General features: G+C 36.2%; 1 protein-coding gene across 4 annotated transcripts in view; it reads right to left on the minus strand.

Annotated features, from left to right (window-relative positions):
• Positions 3,138 to 19,888, minus strand: part of ANKRD10 (ankyrin repeat domain 10) — a 35,720-nt gene continuing 18,969 nt past the window's right edge. Inside the window, exons 4-7 of one of the 4 annotated variants that reach the window (XM_021415380.1) lie at positions 11,370 to 11,605; positions 7,652 to 7,747; positions 6,750 to 6,831; positions 4,644 to 4,778 (exon numbers count right to left, since the gene is read on the minus strand). In XM_021415380.1, the coding sequence (XP_021271055.1) occupies positions 4,769 to 4,778; positions 6,750 to 6,831; positions 7,652 to 7,747; positions 11,370 to 11,605 (424 nt within the window). In that variant the 3' untranslated portion in view covers positions 4,644 to 4,768. Of the gene's footprint in view, positions 4,797 to 6,745; positions 6,832 to 7,651; positions 7,748 to 11,369; positions 11,606 to 19,888 lie in introns of all 4 variants that reach the window. The other 3 variants (XM_021415389.1, XM_021415373.1, XM_021415364.1) reach the window with 3 other exon arrangements.

The following is a 19,888-nucleotide window of genomic DNA, read 5'->3' on the forward strand; positions in this document are numbered from 1 at the left end:
CTAACACTGCCCTAACAAATTCTTTTTCTCTTCCCAGATTGCCAAACTTAAACCACTTGGTCAGAAATCTTCCATATCAAACTACTGCCTGAATAAATAGTTATTTCTCTCTCTGCCCAAGCTTCGCAGATGGTTTTGAAAAACAAAATAGGAGTGAAGTTACATTTAGAGAAAATTAGGTCAAAATCACCTATATAAACTGGAAAGAAATCAATTGAAATTTCACACAAAATTGAACCTCAACCAAGGAGACAACCAGGAGGATAATGAGAGTAACTGAGCAGTGCATTCCATATGAAACACATGGTAGAGCAATGGAGTTAAATCTAAGTGAAAGCAGAAATCTAGAAAGTGAACTTAGCTTAGGAAAATCATTCTCAGAAGCAAAATAATGCTAAGACAAAACATCATCTAAAACAACGTTCAGTTGTTAAAAGCCTTGAAAATGCTAGACTTAGACAAAATGTGAGTACTAGAAGCTTAACAATACCATTGCCACTGCTAAAGAAAAAAAAAGTGTGAGAAACAAACTCCAGATGTTTAAAAACCAACTGTACTTTCAGCAATTGTAAAGCATGGCATTATTAAAACTGGTCAGCACTGCTAGGGCTGCAAAGGTGGGGAAGGGTCTGTAGGGCAAGGTGTGTGAGGAGCAGCTGAGGCCCCTGGGTGTGCTCAGCCCAGGGCAGAGGAGCTGAGGGGAGGCCTCATGGCGGCTGCAGCTCCTCACAGGGAGTGGAGGGGCAGCGCTGAGCTCTGCTCTCTGGGGCAGCGACAGGGCCCGAGGGAACGGCATGGAGCTGTCAGGGGAGGGGCAGCTGGGGGTTAGGGAAAGGTTCTGCACCAGAGGGTGGTGGGCATGCAACAGGCTGCCCAGGGCAGTGGGCACGGCCCTGAGCTGACAGAGTTCAAGGAGCGTTTGGACAGTGCCCTCAGACAGGGGTTTGAATGCCGGGTGGTTCTGTGTGGGGCCATGAGCTGCGCTCAGTGGTTCTTGTGGCCCTTCCAACTCAGGATCTTCCATGATCTTATGACTCTGTTAGTAGTGTCTGAAATGCTATTCTGTAGGCCTGAAGTGGGCTTGTGAGGCTTTTAAAACTTTTCATCTGGTCTAACGATGCAAATAGCAAGACATTTTTTAAAAATGCCTCTCTGTCACCGCTGGTTACATATGGAAAGATGTGACTACAATTGGTAGAACTCGGTCCACACTTAAGAGTTTAAATTCTTAATGTAGTAAGCCAACACCTCGCCCATCAGTGGTGCAATTGGATCTGTTAGCTTCGTTACTCTTGCAGTTGCATTGCTTGTACATAGTTGAAATTACAAGACAAATTGAAAAAGGTGAAATTCTAATTAAACATAAAAAAACTGTTTTTTCCCATGCTCATGGTATGGGTTCCTAACAGTGGCCTGCTCTTAGGATTGTATCTGTCAGTCTCAACTGTGCTGTGATTTGATGTCTCCCTATCTCAAGTTCTACTGAAAACTTGTGCAACACTTTCAAAACAAGATTTTAGATGGCCTCTACTGTTGTCTCAAAACGCACTCATATAAATGCAGGCTCAGAATTCTTATAATTTTTTATGTATAAAGAATCGCTATCGTCTAATAGTGACAGGACAAGGCGGAATGGTTTTAGACTAAAAGAGGTGAGATTTAGGTTAGATATTAGGAGGAAATTCTTTACTTGGTGGTGAGGCACTGAACAGGTTGCCCTATCACTTCAGGCGCTCAAGGCCAGGTTGGATGGGGACCTGGGCAGCCTGAGCTGGTGGGGGGCAGCCCTGCCCATGGCAGGGGGTGGAGCTGGGTGGGCTTTAAGTTCCCTTCCAATTCAAGCCATTCTATGATTCTGATTACGGATCTCAGCTTTTGTCTGAGCCATTCTCTAACAGATTTCTGTCTTTTTAAGTGTTACCAATAATGGAAGGTACCTAGCAACCTCACACAGTACATCTACGTCATGTCTTCACTGATCCTCTACATTTCATTAGAAATTAATAATTAGTTTCCATTGTGCCTGACAAGAGATACACACCTTGAAACCTCTGCTAGTGTGTGGCTGAACATACAGATGAAATCACAAGAAGTGCATTTTAAAATAAAGCATTCAGTCCTCTCTTTGAATTTGAAATACTGCTTCTTCCAAAGTGTTTTCAGGTAAGAGATGTGAAAAGCAATTGAATAAAACCTGAGTGTATGCCTTTTCGAAGATCTTGCTTTACAGACTATAAATCTTGTTGCGTTAGAATTATGTACCTAAAATTTTAATGTAAATGAACACGTGCAAATTTTGTTGATACTCAAAGAAAATCCTTTAGGAATCAGTTTATAGCCAAGTACTTCTGATGGCATGCTTGTTGTGACTTAGCAATGCTTTGAGTTATTTGAAAAGCATAAAAAAGCACATGCATGCAGCAAGCTCTGCAAATACAAAAAAAAAAAATTAAAAAAAAAAAAAAACAACCAAATACAACAACAAATTTAAGCTAATGTCTTGTGTTAGTATGATGGCAATGGCACATGCCTCTGGGCACCACATCAACAAATCAAATTTCCTAAGATCACAGCCTGGATGCAGTTATTCAAGCACATGCAAGTTACATGCATGCCAGAAACAGTGTCTCAGGTGAGAGTCACCTTTCCTTAATTGTCTTGTCTGTCCCCAGAAGGTACTGAGGAGTTTTGCCAACAACTTGCAAAATGACTGAGCAGCTGCCAATGCAGCTCAGTGAGAATGCAGCTCTCCATCTGAATATACTGCAGGTATCTTATATGTAGATGGAAAATCACTTCAAGTGTATTTAAAATACTGATTTCTCTGCAGTCTGTATCATTTTAAACAGAAAAGTTCGAAGGCGAGTACAATTTCCATGATCAGACAGACAGTATTTTCAACCTGTTTTTGGAGTTCAGGGCTGATACAACCTTTAAATCCAGCGTATCTAGTATGTGTTTCTGTGATTCAGGTAAGGACAATTGACTCAGCTGTTCCCATCTGCTTCCACATACTGACAAAATTATGAAGTTCTACAGTTGCTCTGAGAAAGATTATGGAGAAATGCGGTTTAAGAACTATTAAGGACATGTTCAAATATCCAGTAAAGATATCATGTCTAAACAAAACATTCAGATACAATGTAATATGTTTATTTTTTGAATCCAAATGGTAAAGGTCCCTTTTTAAACAAAACAACAACAAAAAAAAATCAACACAATTCAGAGGGCTTATCTCATTTACCATATTCTTCCCACTCTTCATTTATCATATCACAAAGCAGCAACTTATATTATTAGTGCTTATATAGTGCACTTATATGAATTTTGATTTATGTATTAAGCTTTAAATACAACGTATATCTATGAGCATAGCCCAGAGTACACAACATTACATTTTCAAAGCATATGTTAAAAAAAGGACAATAAATGTATATCCAAGACAGTCAAACTCAAATATTTTGACTTGCCAAACTCTATAACAAGTAACAGTAATTTTAAACTGCATACAAAGCAGAACAGTGCCAACATGCCTCCGGTCTGTGAGCTATGGTAAAATATCAAGCATACACGTAAAGAAGAGAAGCAAAAGGAAAATGCCACAAATTCAGAACTAACCTGAGGCACACCCGACTGCGACTGCACAAAGGCAACCCACCTTCCCACTCTATAACGCAAAGAGCCCAACAACAGAAAGCACTTCTATGCTATAGTAAAGTGAAACATTAACTTTTCCAAATTTTGCCTCTGCATTGTTAAACAACTTGCTCAAAAATGTGGAGATGAACATCTAATTATACTGAACAAATGTACAAACTATAAAGTCAGAGAAGCTCCGTAAGATTGCCACTTTTCAACCTTGCATAGTGATAGCTGGCATTGATATTACTACCATAGCTTCAGCAGAAGATATGGAAAAGGAAAATCTTCTAAGTGATGCACATATGTAACATTTTCTTCACAAAATTCATTTAAACATTGTTTTAATAAAAGGGAAAACAGCTCTAAAAAGAGGAAGATAGTGTTCACAAGCTTAGAAATAAAAAAATACAAAACCGGAACATTCCATAAAAAATGAAAATAACCATTCCATCGTAACAGCACCTACTTTATCACTAAACAAGCCCCATACATGCAACAAACTAAAACTATTGTATAAGGCTGTCAAATTAAAGGTTTACTTGTTATATAAACAAAGTGTAAAAATAGCAGTAAGTTGCAATTTTCAAATGTAATGCTATGTGAAGATTTTGTGCCCCCAGATTCATTTGGTAGCAATTTCAATATGCATGTGATATAAAGGTCGTTGATCTAGGAGCCATGGTACAAATACATTGTGCCTAAGACAGTGTTGTCATACCTCTGTTCAACTTTAACAGAATTGGAATGCTCAACGACACTACTAAGTTCAGGGATGCTTTCAGCAGTATCCCCAAAACCATGGTAGTGTCCATAGTGCAAAGTATCTCCAGGGTCTTCCACCCACGAGGGGCGGTTAGAAACGCAGCTACTTGGGCTTCCATTCAGATGAAGAGATCCACACATATCAGTGGGATTATTCATGGCCTTTTCTGACTCCTCGGTGCCATTACTGGTATGAACTCGATGCCTACTGGGAGAAGTTACTCCAGGAATTATTCCATTAGGTGTTAATGTTAAACACTCCTCATGCCTGGTATCCATCCCACTGAGCTGTTGTGCAGCGGCGAAATCCAAATGTCCATTGATGGCACATCCATTTGTCAGTGCATTCAATATGGAGCTACTGCTATTCATATCTGCATTAAGAAATACACCTGTCACCAAAAATTAAGAATAAATCGAAATACATCAAAATGTTTCCACTATACTCCACTGATTTTTAAAATGTTTCCATACACACCTTTGCAAATAAACCTACCCTTTCTTCATCTGTAATGAGATAGGCAGTTCATGTTAATAAGAGCTGACCACTATGCTTGCGGCATGGATTTTAATGTCAGAAATGCAACTATCTATCTACATTCAATTATATTTGTATTAATCTTTCAAAGACATTGTGAGTTTTTCAGAAATTATTTCAAGTAAGTGTAGCAGACTGCACTCTGGACAGCAATTTGAAAAGTGGAATAAAAGACATCTTTCCATCTTAACTGTAATGCCCTCTTGGGTTATAAGATTGTAAGTATACAATAATGGAGTATATGTGACAGAGTGAAGAGTTGCCTCTTTTTAAATTTTAATTTCTGTAGTAATTAGTCTGTGACTCATTTCTCTTCTTTCTTTTCAGTGGCCACTCTCACAGCACAGTATACGCTGAAGTAGGCCAAATAAAGAAATGTTATGCTGGGATGCCAATATAAAATGTGTCGAAGTTCCTTTACTTAGAAAGTTCTTCAATTTACCTAGCAGCTTGCTAGATGAGATAGTGAGCAGGTTTATATTAATGAGTTTATAATAACATCTGTACAATCTACATGCAAAAGGCCATACAATAGCAACAGCAGAGTGCACAGAAGACTAAAAAAAGATTAATAGTAGGCAACAAAGTTCTAAAAACATGCATGCAAAAAGTAGACAACTGTTTTAAAGCAATTTCTCTACTGAATTTAGTAGTTAGTACAATCATTATTACTTCCATTAACAGAATTTCATCAGTATGTCTGAAATGTATTTTTTTGCAGTGGTACTCAAAAAGTACTAGCTCAAAAGTTGCATAATATACTCTGCCTTAAAATGCCTCCAAGTAAAGGACATGTAAAATTTATATCTGTATTGGTAAAGAATAGCAAGGCAAATGTAGAAACTACAGACCTATACAGCTACATTTAAACATTTTACGTTCTGTTGTTGTTCTTGGATATATGCACATATGTTTGTGTATACATAAGTGCATAAACCCGCATGCAAAATAGGACTGCATTTACGTGGCATTTCCAAATCGAGCCAGTTAGTTAGTCTGCCTGTTGGTAACTTTCCACATTTAAAGACCATTGGGTTCCTGTTTAAGTGACATGAGTACCACTGTTTGACAAGGAAGAATCAGAAGCTTCGGTTATTAGTCCTTTGCATGGATATGTTTTGAAATATGGATACACCAGTACACAATGCCAAGAAACGTGTTAATTTTGTACCTCACTGGATATACTAACCGGAGTTTCCTGTTTCATCCCTTCATGACGATAACTGAACTCGCTAACCACAAATTCTTATTGAAGATGAAAAAAACCCCACCCAAACCCATCAAGACATCGAAACTAATATTTCAGTGATGAAAACGCACAGAAAGAATTTCAGATAGTGTTTATTAACTGAAAAGTGCGAAATTTTAAGTGTTTAAAAATAAATCCTTATAGGCTGGCTTTGCCAAATCAAATTTAATAAAAGTGGCGCTACCCATAATTAATATGCAAAAGTAGGCAATGAATAATTCTAGTGATAATTATAGAACGTTACTATGTGTTAAAAATTAGCACCTATAGTAAATGTAGTAAATATTTATGAATGACAATCATTTTTTTCCATAAATAAGAACACTTAGTAATTATCACTGGAAAATATCATGATCTACTTTTAAAGAACTGACTGTATATATATATGTATGTGTATTTATTTCTAATATATTAAAATATCTGTCCATTATCATTCCCTTTGGCAAATCTGATTTGTGGTACAAATCATAAACATTTTTATCACAGAACAAATTAAGGTAAGATATTCATTTCTCATTATAATTTTGCGCTATCATAGTAACTCCGTGCTTTACCTACAAAGTGCATGGAAAAGCCGACCCCAAACAGGTTTTATTGAAGCACACCCTGGGGTTACGAAAAGCGTCTTGATTGAGCAGCCCTGAAAAAAACACCATTGATATCCACTAATATCACTAACATTATGACTGTTCCGTGAGGATCAATGTACGAAGTCCAGTTTTCCGATACCGTAGTTCCAAATTTAGTTCCAAACTAATTTAAGAACATCAATATCGTCTTTTTTTTTTTTTTTCACTAAAAACCACAAATTTGTTCAAAGCGCAAGATCCTGCGCTTATATTGTTATCTGAACAAATTTTGAACACATTATGTAGTCCAGACTATTCTTTATAGCATTTGTTAAACTATGTTGAGTACAGTTTAGTTGTAACATATATTATTTTCAAAGCTATATAAGCACTATGATATGTTTCCCTATCATGTCTTATCAGCAAGTAAAACTATTTAATGGAAATGAAGTGAATCATTTACATTATTTCTGAGTTTCATTTAACCTGAAATCATAGCAACTAAAAGCAAGGCACAACGTAATACAAGCCTCAGGCTAAAAGTGAAACAGCCACTGTGGATTTCTGTTCATCTGAGAACTGCTAATAAACTTTCTCTTTCACCATTACAATATATTGCATGAAACAGCTAATTTTAGATACCTACTAAAACCCCATTATATCGGGTGTTACAATACAACAGTTTTCAAGACTCTAGTCAACGTGTGCAAAAGTAAAGGATTAAGTCTTAAAAATAAAATGCATATTGGTTCTTGCAATGACAAGGCGTTTGCATTGCAGAAACAGTGTATATTTCAATTTCTTTTGGTCCAACAGAACTACTCTCCTGTTGTTTGGTGTCTTCGACCATTTGAATGTTGTTGTAGTTAACAGGAAACTGTCCACTCCCACCTGATACAACAGCAAACTCTCTGTCAACGTGCATATTGTCAGCATCGTCCTCAACTCCTCCATTCATCACTGGTAATAAGCCATCAAAGCTGTAAGCTGATTAAAAAAAGAGGTTCGCTTAGTCACTGGTGCACACTTGAAAACTCAGCCAACAAACAGACGAGTACTTTCATTATTGAAACAAAAGCTTTTTACATACAAATCTAAATTGTTCACGTGTGAAAGCTTCTGACATTTGAGATTCCAAATGTGAAATAAGCAAATGGTGAGTAGCTATGTCTTCATTACTATCCCTAAAGATGAAGAATTACCTGTGTACCTATCAGACTTCGCACCTATGTATCAAGCAATTACTAGGTGTAAGTTGACTAAAGAGTAATTTAGGTTTCCCAGGGTCAGGCTTTACATCTAGCATGCCCTATGGATAAAAGCAGTCTCCATCCCAGAGAACATTCAGTGTCAGTCGTGAGTGTTCCCCCTTTGCTCCCAGGTTCCAGCTCCTAGTAACTCATGTCCTACTCATATGAGATGCTCCAGGGATCCTACAAGAACTGAACAAATAGATCTCTCTTCTGATAAAAGCCAAGAAGTGGCGAGACATTGTAGGAAATGCTTCAATAAGCGAAATGGGCTTGACTGCACTATCTTATCAGTACCTGCCAATGCACTCCTCCAGCAGACCCTGCACTGTTTTTTTGCTGACAGTGACATACCTTTCTATATGCTACACACACACCAGAATATAAAGGGCTACTTCAGTAGACTGCAAGTCTTTTTGCATTATCTTTGGCACAACCGTTATTTTTGTAATCTATCTGCTTTTAATGAACCTTAAGCAATTGCCAGTGTGTTTCAGGGCTATAGAGTTAACACAGGTCTTAAAGGAGACCACAGTCCTTGGAGAAGGGAGATTCAAATCACCCTAGACCAGGAAGAGATTCTCTGGATACCCAGAGGAATATGGTGTGCAGTTTCATGCTGGCATATGCAAGGGCACACCCACTCAGCAGTGCTCCTCATCCCACAAAGATAACCCAACAGCAGCCACGTCGAGTGCCATGACATACAGTTGCTCACCTCCTATGCACAGCAAGCTAGTACTTTGTTGAGCTTGTACAGCACAGTGCAAAAGCCAGCCTGCCAAAGGCCATGGGCTAGGTGGGTGAGAAGGACTGAGACAAACACACAAGTGATGGACTGGCCTGGCACATATAATCTTTGCATTTGATCGTGTGAATCAACCACCCCAGGAATCAAGGAGACATTTCTGTACCTTACTTCAGAAACATTGACATAAAGTTCAGTTGATGTTTCTAAGTTAAAAGTGGAAATGATTTGGTGTACGTTCTGAATGCAATCTTGCATCAGGAGCTACTGATGTACATTCCTTCAGCTTCTGGAGTTCATATTGCATTTGCTTCCATCAGTCGCAGCGCATCATGTCTCAGCATTGCATACGTTTGAGGTCAAAGGCTTTTTTAATACTATGTGCCTGACAGCAGATTTGTGTGCATAAAAACAAAATCATGTGTACATAAGCCTCACCTCCTCCCCAGTTTAGCGACAAAAGATGAAGTTGGCTTCAGTACTTTTTCCCAACTCCACTGCTCACAGTGAAGCTCATTATAAATTGCTTATACTGTGCCAAGGCACTGTGTGTAGGCTTTTCCAAATTGCTGTAATCCGGCATATGACCACAAAAAAAACCAACCCTTTTCAGCTGCCTGCACTCCCCAGATATCTGGAATCTCATGTGCAAATAAATGACAATGCTAGAGGCAAAACTGCCACAATTTGCCCATTTTTAAAAAAGGCTAGCTAAGCCCAAAGATGTACTTCTGACTCCTCATTACTCACCTTCGTTGTTTACAAGGTGCCTCAAGAAAGGTGATTCATTCTCACTCCCAACAGGCTTTTTACATTACTGATATGACTGATGTTGATGACTTTGAAGGCAGATACTGCATCAGAAACTTAGAGAGTTTGGATGCATCTCTTAATTACTCTAAAAATCTTCAAGCAAAGGCAGCAAAGCTTTTACCTTTGTTTGCAAAAGTGTTAAAAAGTTATATTGGTAAAAAATTCAAAAATTATCTATTCTGATTGCTTCTCTAACATCTCGGTAGTTGAGTATGAGACCTCATTCACTTAAACATGTTGTATTTGTTTGCTCCATCTGACTTAACCACTACTCCAACTGCTTACGTTGCAGGATAATGCAGATATTGCTATTTCATGGCAACATGTCCTAGATGGCTCCACGCCACTCCTGCAGACTTTGGAGAAGCGGTACCTAGTGACTACATTGGAACAATTTTCGGAAACTAAAGAGCTTGTTGGTTATGAACATCCAGAAGGAATAGCTCTTCAAAACAAAAGATGTGTGTCTCTGACTTCAAGCAATGTCTTCTGATTCCAGAACGTGAATGCACTGAAAGCATCTTCCCTCAGCCGTTACGTCCGTGTACTGTTATTTTCTCAATCCATGCAACTACTTAAAGACTTTAATCCTTGAAACATAACCTTCCATTTAATTGTATAGGGATTCCTCTCCATCTAGAATTTATTTAGTTTAGAACAACTAGACAAAGTAGCATATCTTAGATATGTTTAGCTTCGGAGCCACACATTAATGTCTCCAATCCCAGGATAGCTGAAATGGTGGCTGGATAGTAAGTACTAAAGCAAATACTACAGAGTGACAATGTTGTTGTGATTTATTTTATTCATATCGGATTTTAAAACGTTGTTTTCGTCTCATTTCCACTCTTACTATCTAGAGTTAAGCACCAGTTAAGCCCATTTTTGGGCTCACTGAAAACCACACTTATTAGAACAATACACGCTTTTATGAAAACGTCTTCAGTGATGGTCTGTGAAGTGCCTGTTCCATTGCCGGTACAGGAACAAAGGAAGTTTTGAGTACAGAATGCTGGATTTCTCTTCAGTAAGAGTTTAACAGGATGACCACAGCAAGGAAACAGGATATTCTCTCACATTATTCATGCTCTTTTTAAGACTTGGAAAAGATTTCTTCATATAGCCACCAAAAATATCTTCAAGGTATTATCCCATCATTGCTTGCAGAGGAAGAAGCAGCATCCTCATTGCACAAGGCTGAATATGAATCCCTCAGATTCATTCTAGTCTGACATTCTTCTATAATCTAGCAGTTCCCCTTGGAAAAAGATCCTAGATATTTAATGTATGTTCACTTCATGATATGGACATAATCTGTATCAATTCAGAAACCTTTCTGCAACAAATTTATTTCATCCATCTTGCTTAGTAAACCATTTCTGAAGAATGAATGAATCCCAAAATGGAAAATTACCATCAGAACATCTGGGCTTCTTCAGGAATTAAAACGTTATGTGGCTCTCCTAAATGAGAAGAGAATGAGGAAAGCAGAAGCTAATTTCAGCTCCCGCTCTTCTGTATGTTATTCTTGGTGTCGTGTAACTACAGTACGCTCTGGGAATAGAAATTTCTGAAGACGTCAAGATGATGACAGGGAGAACTGAGATCTTATGGTACGTGTACATTCTTCAAAGGATGGAACAACTGTATTTACCCTGCTCCTTGTATTAATGCTTAATTTAGATATGTTGGTGAGTTTGTGAATAATACTCGACATCCACTCTGAAAGGCTTTAAAACGTTTATTTTCCTTTCTCAGCAACAGTATCACCCCATCCCTTTTACCTCTAGGGTCTCACCTTCCGTTCTAGCTTTCTTTACTCCAGCAGACTCCACATCTTCAAAGGATCTCTTTCGACTTGTCCCACCACTGAATGGATTGGGACCTGCATTCTGATGACCCCCATTTAAGGTGCCATTGCTATAGTAACGATTCAGATGACAGTTCTGGAGGTTCAAGAGAAACTGGGCACATTCTTGGAAGCCCTGGGTATGTGCAAGGTCTGCTGCTGTCAGGCCACTGGCATTTCTCAAGCTGTACAATACAAAGAAACTGAATTACACTCATTCATCAATCTAGCTTGTTGCTGCTGCTGCCCTTACTGACTATCTATCTGCTGGCGATGAGAGAAAACATACACTTAGTAAATTTCCATTAAGAAATTAGTTATCAATCTTAGTTTTATAACTAAACTTTTCTCACATACATCTGTCTTCTAAGCAAAATTTGGGCGACAATACACTTTAAAATAAAATCATATACTATGTGCTTAAAAAAAACATCTTCCTATTTAAACTGCTCAAAATGCTTCATTCTAAAATAGTCTGAAGTACCTGACCTTTACATAAACTTCAGACTAATTTCAGCCTTGAAATTAACCATCTTCTGCAGTTTATTTTGTAATCTATTTCTTTATCTTGAGTAAAAGATCAAATACTCAAAACAAACTTAACATGACTTGGCAATTGTCCATGGCATTCTGGTTTCTAAGGTAACAATAAAATATACACACATATAGAAAAAAAGACAAAGACGCTATACTCAGTTATGCTTTGCTTATAGGATTTTTTTTTTCTTGTTTGTTTCTTATTTCAAAGTGTGTGACATCATAAGCGTGGGGACTTGCTTTCTTATTTGTATCAAGACTTTCTCCATGTACAAGAGAAATGACACTGGAATTTGAATACTCTGAAGCACCAAGAATCTCATAAATGAGAACAGGTAAGATACGTAGACTCGTGGAGGTTTAATTTGAAAAAGAGTGCAATATCACATGTATTTACACAAACATACAGCATGTCTGTGCTTAGAATACAGAATAATAAGGAAATGCGAGTAAGTGGCAACAAGAGGGCTAAAAATGACAAAAGATGTCAATAAATCTTTCCTAATTTTTTTCCCCTCCTTTCCAACACATCAGAAAATTGGATTTGTTTCTGGGCTTCAATAGTTTAGACAAGTTCATTACTTGAAAATTCAGAAACAGACTAGCCACAGAATAAGAATTTAGAAGACTGATAAGATATTAATTCCCCTGTTGAAACTCGTACGAAACAGAAATCAACTTATTCCAGCTCATGTGATGAGCACAAAGAACAAAGCTTAGCTTTTCTTCCTAGAATGTTGCAATTTATTTGCGATAAAAATGGGACACCAGAAAATCCTTATGAACTATTACAGGAAGACTAATTCCAGAAATAGATACAGCTAGAATATGTAAAATTCAGAAAGGTAAGCTGAAATACTACACAGTCAGAAAATTTATTAACTGGGCAAGAGGAGGGTAGTTTCATTCCATACTGTAATATTCTGAGTGATCACTGGTTTGGGCTACTACTGCAAATCCAACAAACAGCAGTGAAGAGCATCCCAGAAAGCAAGACTTAAAAAAACACAAGTCAAGAGATAAAACCTCAAGGTAGAGGTAATAGTTTCAAATATCTTTTAGAGACTAGGAAAGAGATGATGTGTGTGAAGTTAGTTAGGTTCAGCTAGGTTGTTTTTTCCCCACCTCCTCCTTTTTAAGAGCAAACTATGATTCCAGAAATCCTGAAAATATAGTTTATCTTTTCAAACGTTGAAACAGATGGCCTGTTGAAGCTCGGGCTTATTAACATTCAATGCTCTTTCAGTATTTTTAATTTACTTGTGTTGCATACAAATGTAATGCAATGCAACAAAAACTTTAGAAACAAAAACTTCAAAATAACCATTTTAAACCAAAACAATGGCTCAATTATATCTAATCCACTAATTTGCTGGCCCCCAAAAGACAGTAAAATAAATTTAAACAAGAGCAAGTTAAAGATACGCAAGGATAAATGATCAAAGCAATATGGTGTTGACTAAGCACCTTATTTAATAAAACATAAGTTAATTCCACCACTCAGCAAATGTTTTTTTTAACAGTATCTCTGCTTTGAAAAATGGACAGTAAGACAAAAATGAAATGCAAGATTTAACTGTAGATGGACTACAGTTAAGCGACCATTTTCCAAAGGAATGCTGATAAAAGCTGTAAGATGCATTTATATGAAATAAGATGAAAGTGTGTAAGGCTACGTATACCAAATTCCGAGAAAGAAAAGTTTCCTTCCCAGAAAAAAAAACAAAAAAAATGTGATCTGAAGTCTGACCTATTTTATAATATAATGAACCTACTGAGATTTTTATTCAGATCTCTCCTCTTCCTATTTCCTAAAAAGTTTATCCCTAATAGGTAAAGAAAAACAGGAGTATTTTAGAAGGGGCTGTAGCACACTGGATGCAACATTCTTGATTCTGACAGCTCAGAACTTTCTCTCTTAAAAACCTGAATTTAACCTATCATTTTCAAGAGAACTTCCTTTGCCAGGAAATCAGTGATTAAAAAGAAAAAAACATATGAACTTTAATCAAATAAAAAGGTATTACAGGATCTAGATGACTAAAAACCTGCTGGCCAACTGCTACCTAAGCAAAAGAGAAAACAGTTTCTTACTATAAATAAAACTCATTATAAGAATGAGAACAGAAATGGTTCACTGCACTGACCACAAAAGGAGCTCCATTTCTTATACGCCATCCATCTCTGTGCCAGTCCTTAATTATAAACTGTAATAATGTAAACTATCAAGAGAAAAGGAGAATGAGAAGATTCATTTTGATATTAAGCATACTATACATGATGCGGACTGCGCTATCAAGAAAAATCAGAAGGAAACTCAGAGAGGTAATCACTATATTTGAGTAAATTTTCAACTACTTCAGTTACTAGAATGTCCCTTAAGAGACACTTCATTTCTCATAGCTGCTTATTGAGAGAATTTGACTACATAAAGGGTATTATAACTAAAAATAATGTGAAGATGAGCTCTAAAAGAAAAGCAGTAAAAAACAGCTTTGGATAGCACAGATGGAGTACCTCAAAAATTCCTATTTCTTGAGAAACCTTTTTCCACCCATCATCCATTTTTTATAAGTTAAAAATCCCTTCAGTACTAGCTTTGAGCCGACTATCCCTGATCTTGAAATGTTTGACGCTCAAAGAAACTCAGAACACACTATCTGATATTCAATCTTCAGGCAAGATATCCTTTTGTTGCTTCTAATCATACTGCAAATGTGACAGCTCTATTTCTCTATTACTCATTATTTAAAATGTAGCAAAGTTTTTTTTTTTATTATTTAAAAGATACCGCATTTGACAGTTTTGTTTCAGGTCTTTTCAAACTAGGCTACATAACTAAAAAAAGATCAAGAAAATAAGATAGCTAGATTGGTATTTTTCAAAATGATTTTACAAAGCAGCTGCCAGCAAGGAAAGGGTGGAAGAAAGTAATATTAAAGAAATGAAAATCAGGCTAAGCCTTGAAAAATTATGTGCATTTCACAATTAGTTTTCTACTAAATAGCATTCATTGACTTTGTACAGTATTTTCTAAAGGTTGGTCTAACTTCTATCAAAACAGACAGATATGCTCTAAAAAAGTAACAATGAGAACGACAGCTCTGAAAATGTAATTCCATTTATTGGCACTTATTCCAGACAGAACTGTGTCTGACAATTCTGTTGCAGTGCTGACAAATGTGAGAAAAAAAACGACTTTACCTTACCTAGGACCAAATGCAGTTTTTGGTAAGCTGTTAGAAAGTTGATTCACTGGATGCTTAGAAAGAATGTGCATCTTACCATTTCCAAAGAAATTCATGTATTTGAAAAAACGAATGAGTCCTGTTATCCTGTTAAGATTCCTTGGCAGTATTTCGTTTTGCTTTAGTTTACTCATTACATCTACGTAATTCTTATTACTGCACAAAAATTAGAAGCATGCTGTTATTTACCCTCAACCTTCTTTATAGGCTGAAAGCCAGGAGCTGGAAATGATAAAGACATATTATTTGCCTCAAAGCACAGAAGTATGAGACGCTAACTCCAAAGCAAGGTAAGAAAAATATATCTTTCAAATTGCATTTTCATACTATAAAGTCATTATAAATAGAAAACAAATTCATGAGAAAAGTTGAAAGAAATCTGGATACAGAAGTAGGTGATCTTGAGGTTCCTTGTCAGATTACATTTAACATTTGAATTATTCTGTAGCAAAAAGTGTTTTATAAATGAGCTGAAAATATGCACTATTCATAAAGAGTTAAAGCTCTGACTTTTGTATATACATTTACTCACATACCTTATACAGTGCTTAAAAAAAACAATCTTACAAACCAATTCTTCTTCATCCATCAAATGACATCCACAGGGAGTCTTCAAAACTGACTAATTTTTGGCATGAAGAGGACTCTTTTTAATCTGCTTTTCTCTCTCCAGTTGACATCACAACTGGTATCAAATTAAAGCAGCTATGAAGAAGACGCTATTGAAGCTCAAATGCTTTTAAGAAAAGGCTGACCATGCACCTAACTCAATCTACAAAAGCAAGTGAACAACTATTCTGGCCAAACAGTATACAGAAATGCAAAGCTAACTTTCAATTCTGCTTTAGTTAAGGAAGATTTTTTTATTATCTCAATTTAAATGCAATTGTTGTTTTGAAAAGTTCACTACAGGAAGGAAAAAATCTGAGGCAAGCTCTCAGAAAATATGGAAAATAATTACATCATTATTAGCTATAGAAAATACGGAAAAAAGTAACTTGGAATTGCTTAAATCTACCTTCTTATAAGAAAGATTTACTTCAAGATAATTTTAAAAACTTATTCTTAGAAGGATCTGTAGAAATAAAAGATGAAGACCTGTTGCTCTTGCACTGAATTATACTGAAGTTACTTGGAAAGAACTTGATTCTAAGTTGTTTATGTACATGTTCGTTAAACTTATTGAAGGGAAAAAGCAAGTACATTTCTCTGCATTTTTGATATTTACTGCTTGAAATACACCATCTTCCACTTATAATGTCACATACCTTGAAAAACAAAACAAAAGTTCGCTATAAAGTCAACATTAAATCTTTTTGGGAAAACATTCATATATGTAAAAAAAGCTAAATGTATAATTTTTAAATAGTGATAACATCACCTACAGCTTACTGTGTTTTTGTTAATGCCATGCGACAATCTAAGAAAATAAACCACAGTTTTTGTATATCAATGTAATATCTGTTAAAAAATACTGATCTCAATTATCTATTGTTAGTTTACAAATAAAGTAGATAATCGTAAATTAGGGTAAGCAAAGCATGCAAATCTATAGATTCTATATCTGAATTCCTAGATTAGCATTAAAACCAATCACCGCAACAAATACCTCAACAGTATGCCTTGTGTGCAGAAAGGAAGCGATACTGAACATTCAATGCCACAACTGTAAGGTTTTCGGAGAAGCACCTGTGGCAGTTTCAGCAGTTTCTATATGGAATGCTCCCCCTTTCTAGGATTACTTGAAAAAATCAAGTCAATTCGAATTACGTAGCTGTAAAACATTGACATGTGTAGTTTTCACAGTTTCAGAATCTTCTGTTTGATTTAAACGGGCAATGGTGCATAAACAGGAAACTTATAATCATAAGGGATCACATATTTGCAGGCAACAATATGATTAAAAGTTACATTAACATACATAAAGTGCTGTAGCACATTATTAATTATGTAAGCCATTATCATGTGACCACCTTAACAACAAGATACTAAGCCTTTTATGCCTTTAAAGCATTATTACTTTCATCCTGAAACCAATTTGCCAGTTCTTCACTGAAATTTATATAGAATAAATTAAAATTACCAGTCAACCCATGGCTTCAATCACTTTAAATTTAGTAGGCTGTATCTCAAAAGAATTAGTAACTATTCCTATATAAAAATTAGCAGATACAAGGATTAAAACAAAAGGAGAAAGAAAAAAAAAGATCAGAACACGAAAACGCGCACAGTGAGAAAAAAGTTTCCTATAAACACCAGTATACTAGTCTAAAATTTCTAAAGCAAAGTGATTTTAAAATACTAAACTTTAACTGTTTTAACCCTTTGGTGTCCAAATACAAAAGTTGCAAAATAGTTTTAAAACATATTTTTTTCAGATACCAAGATAAAAATATTCTTAACTAAACAGATGTCTGCCATTGCTGGGGACAGCTATAAGAACTATAAAAATTCATGCTAGAATTACATACTGGGCATCTACAAAAGCACAAGTTGGTGCCAAGTTTTTATTTCACAACAAAATGTGGCAGCTGAAATCATGTTAAACCTTTTCAAATCACGGCAGAGATTCTCAGAACATCCTCCAAAAATCATAATGTGGTGAGTATCCTGGAAAGAGGGAAGCTCTTTGTGAAGCCGTTTTTTTTTTTCCATGTTAGTATTACAGTTCACAAAGAATTACGTAGTTGCAGCTAGCTCCTAGAAAGAACTAATTAACCATGGTACACCACATTAGAAATACTACAGTCATTACCATCCAATGGTGATTTATTGCCTCTGTTTCCGATTTAAGTGTTTTAAGAAAGACCTGAAACAGTGGACTTCAATTTTCAGTATCTCTTGTAGAAATGTGAATCATTTCCATGTAAACTTTTGCCTATAGAATATATCACTGTCTGACTTTGCCTGCTAGTAGCAATTAACAGTAATTTTTAATTTATACTCTACTATGTAAGAGATAACTCCTAACACAACTCACAGAAGGTATTGATGACTATGTTAACCCTTAAAACGATGCCATGCTTACAAAAAGCAGAAAAGACCTTCACTACTGAAGCAAAAATAATGGTTTCCTAGATTGCTAGCAACAATGCATTTCAAATAAGCATCTTGTTAATACTGTAGCCACTTTAAGTCCAAAGACAATACAGGAGTTACTAAGCCAGTCAGCTATGAAAATCACATCTAACACTGATGCTGCTATTATGTTTCTACAACCAGGATGCCTAGTGCTTACAGCGAGGAAAGCATTATGGAAGACCGTTAAGGAAAAGTTCAGATCAGACACTGACTTGAAAAGATCAACAGTCTTGTAACGCAGATTCTGAAAGCTGCCTCCAGGAGCAAATACAATCACCTCATTTCTCTTCATACAAACTGAAAGGCAAATACAGCCTAGAATTTGAAAAAAATTAAGAAAGCAAGCTTCTTTGGAATGTGCTAAATACAGAAGAAAGTTCAAGAAATTTAGCAGAAAAAGTATGGACTTTTGCTTGCGAAAACTAAAGAGAGGTAAATTCATTTTAAACAGATATTTTTGTGCCAAAGGGAAAAAAAAAATATCAAGGATGAAAGGAGTAATCAGATGGACTTGCTATTTTTCCATAATGAACACGAAGAGAGAAAAAATTTTATGTAGTTTGAAAAACTAAGTTTTTGTGACAAAACAGTCACTTGGTGCTCTCACTCACACAGACAGAAGATTTTTTAGAATTAAGGAACTACTGATGCACATGGAAGCACTCTAAATGAGCTTCATAGAATTTGTTCAATTTATATTGTCTTTCAAACTGGGGAAACATCTTGCAGAATAGAAAGAAGGAATTTATATGAAACAGAAGAGTAACGTTCTTCCCAAGTAATAGCTTCCAAAACTCTTCAAAAGGCTCGCTAACCCTCCACGCTATGAGATACAACTCATAACCTGTAGCCTAAGTCACACGGCACTAGAAAATTCTTTCTGACCAACCTGACTATGTTTTCGGCCATGCCACAACTGCCAATGTTTTTCTTCTCCAAGTCTGAAGAGACTAGCTGAACTATGATTAACTGAACTGAGAAGACCCAAGTTTGAATAGCAAACAAAACCCAAACCAACACACTTACAACCAAAGGTTAATATAACTCACTTGCTCTAACAATTCTCCAATCACATACCCTATCAAAATGTATCAGGAGATCAAGTTCATACAGATCAGCCCCACTATCAGTGTCAAGACTAACCAACAGAACTGATAAGACTGTTGTATTTAGGAACTTACTGCACCCCTCTTTCTTCCACTGTGTTCAGTATCTCCTCTACCCACACTCCTCTTTGTAACACTGGCTTCTCCATCTACTTAACTGTACCAAAAATTGTTTAATTTACAGAAGAAAAAATGACCTGAAAAGATGCTGCACAATGGACAAAAGCACAATATCATATATGATGGAAAATCACTTCCAACAACAAAACCAAAAAACCTCTTAACATTCTTGTCAGAAACCTAAGTTACTAAGATTTAAAATTCTTATTAACACTATTTTTCTTCATCCAGTTCTTTTGGACTGAAGTCAATAAAACCACCATAACTCACAAAGGCTTGCCACTAATGACTAAGCTCTCCTATGACGCTGGATCATAACCTGTGCTCGCTCTTTACATTTCAGAAGAGTCACTAAATACCACTGGCTTTAATGAAG

The sequence above is a fragment of the Numida meleagris genome, chromosome 1 (assembly GCF_002078875.1).
Source record: "Numida meleagris isolate 19003 breed g44 Domestic line chromosome 1, NumMel1.0, whole genome shotgun sequence".
In the NCBI taxonomy this organism is placed as follows: domain Eukaryota; kingdom Metazoa; phylum Chordata; class Aves; order Galliformes; family Numididae; genus Numida; species Numida meleagris.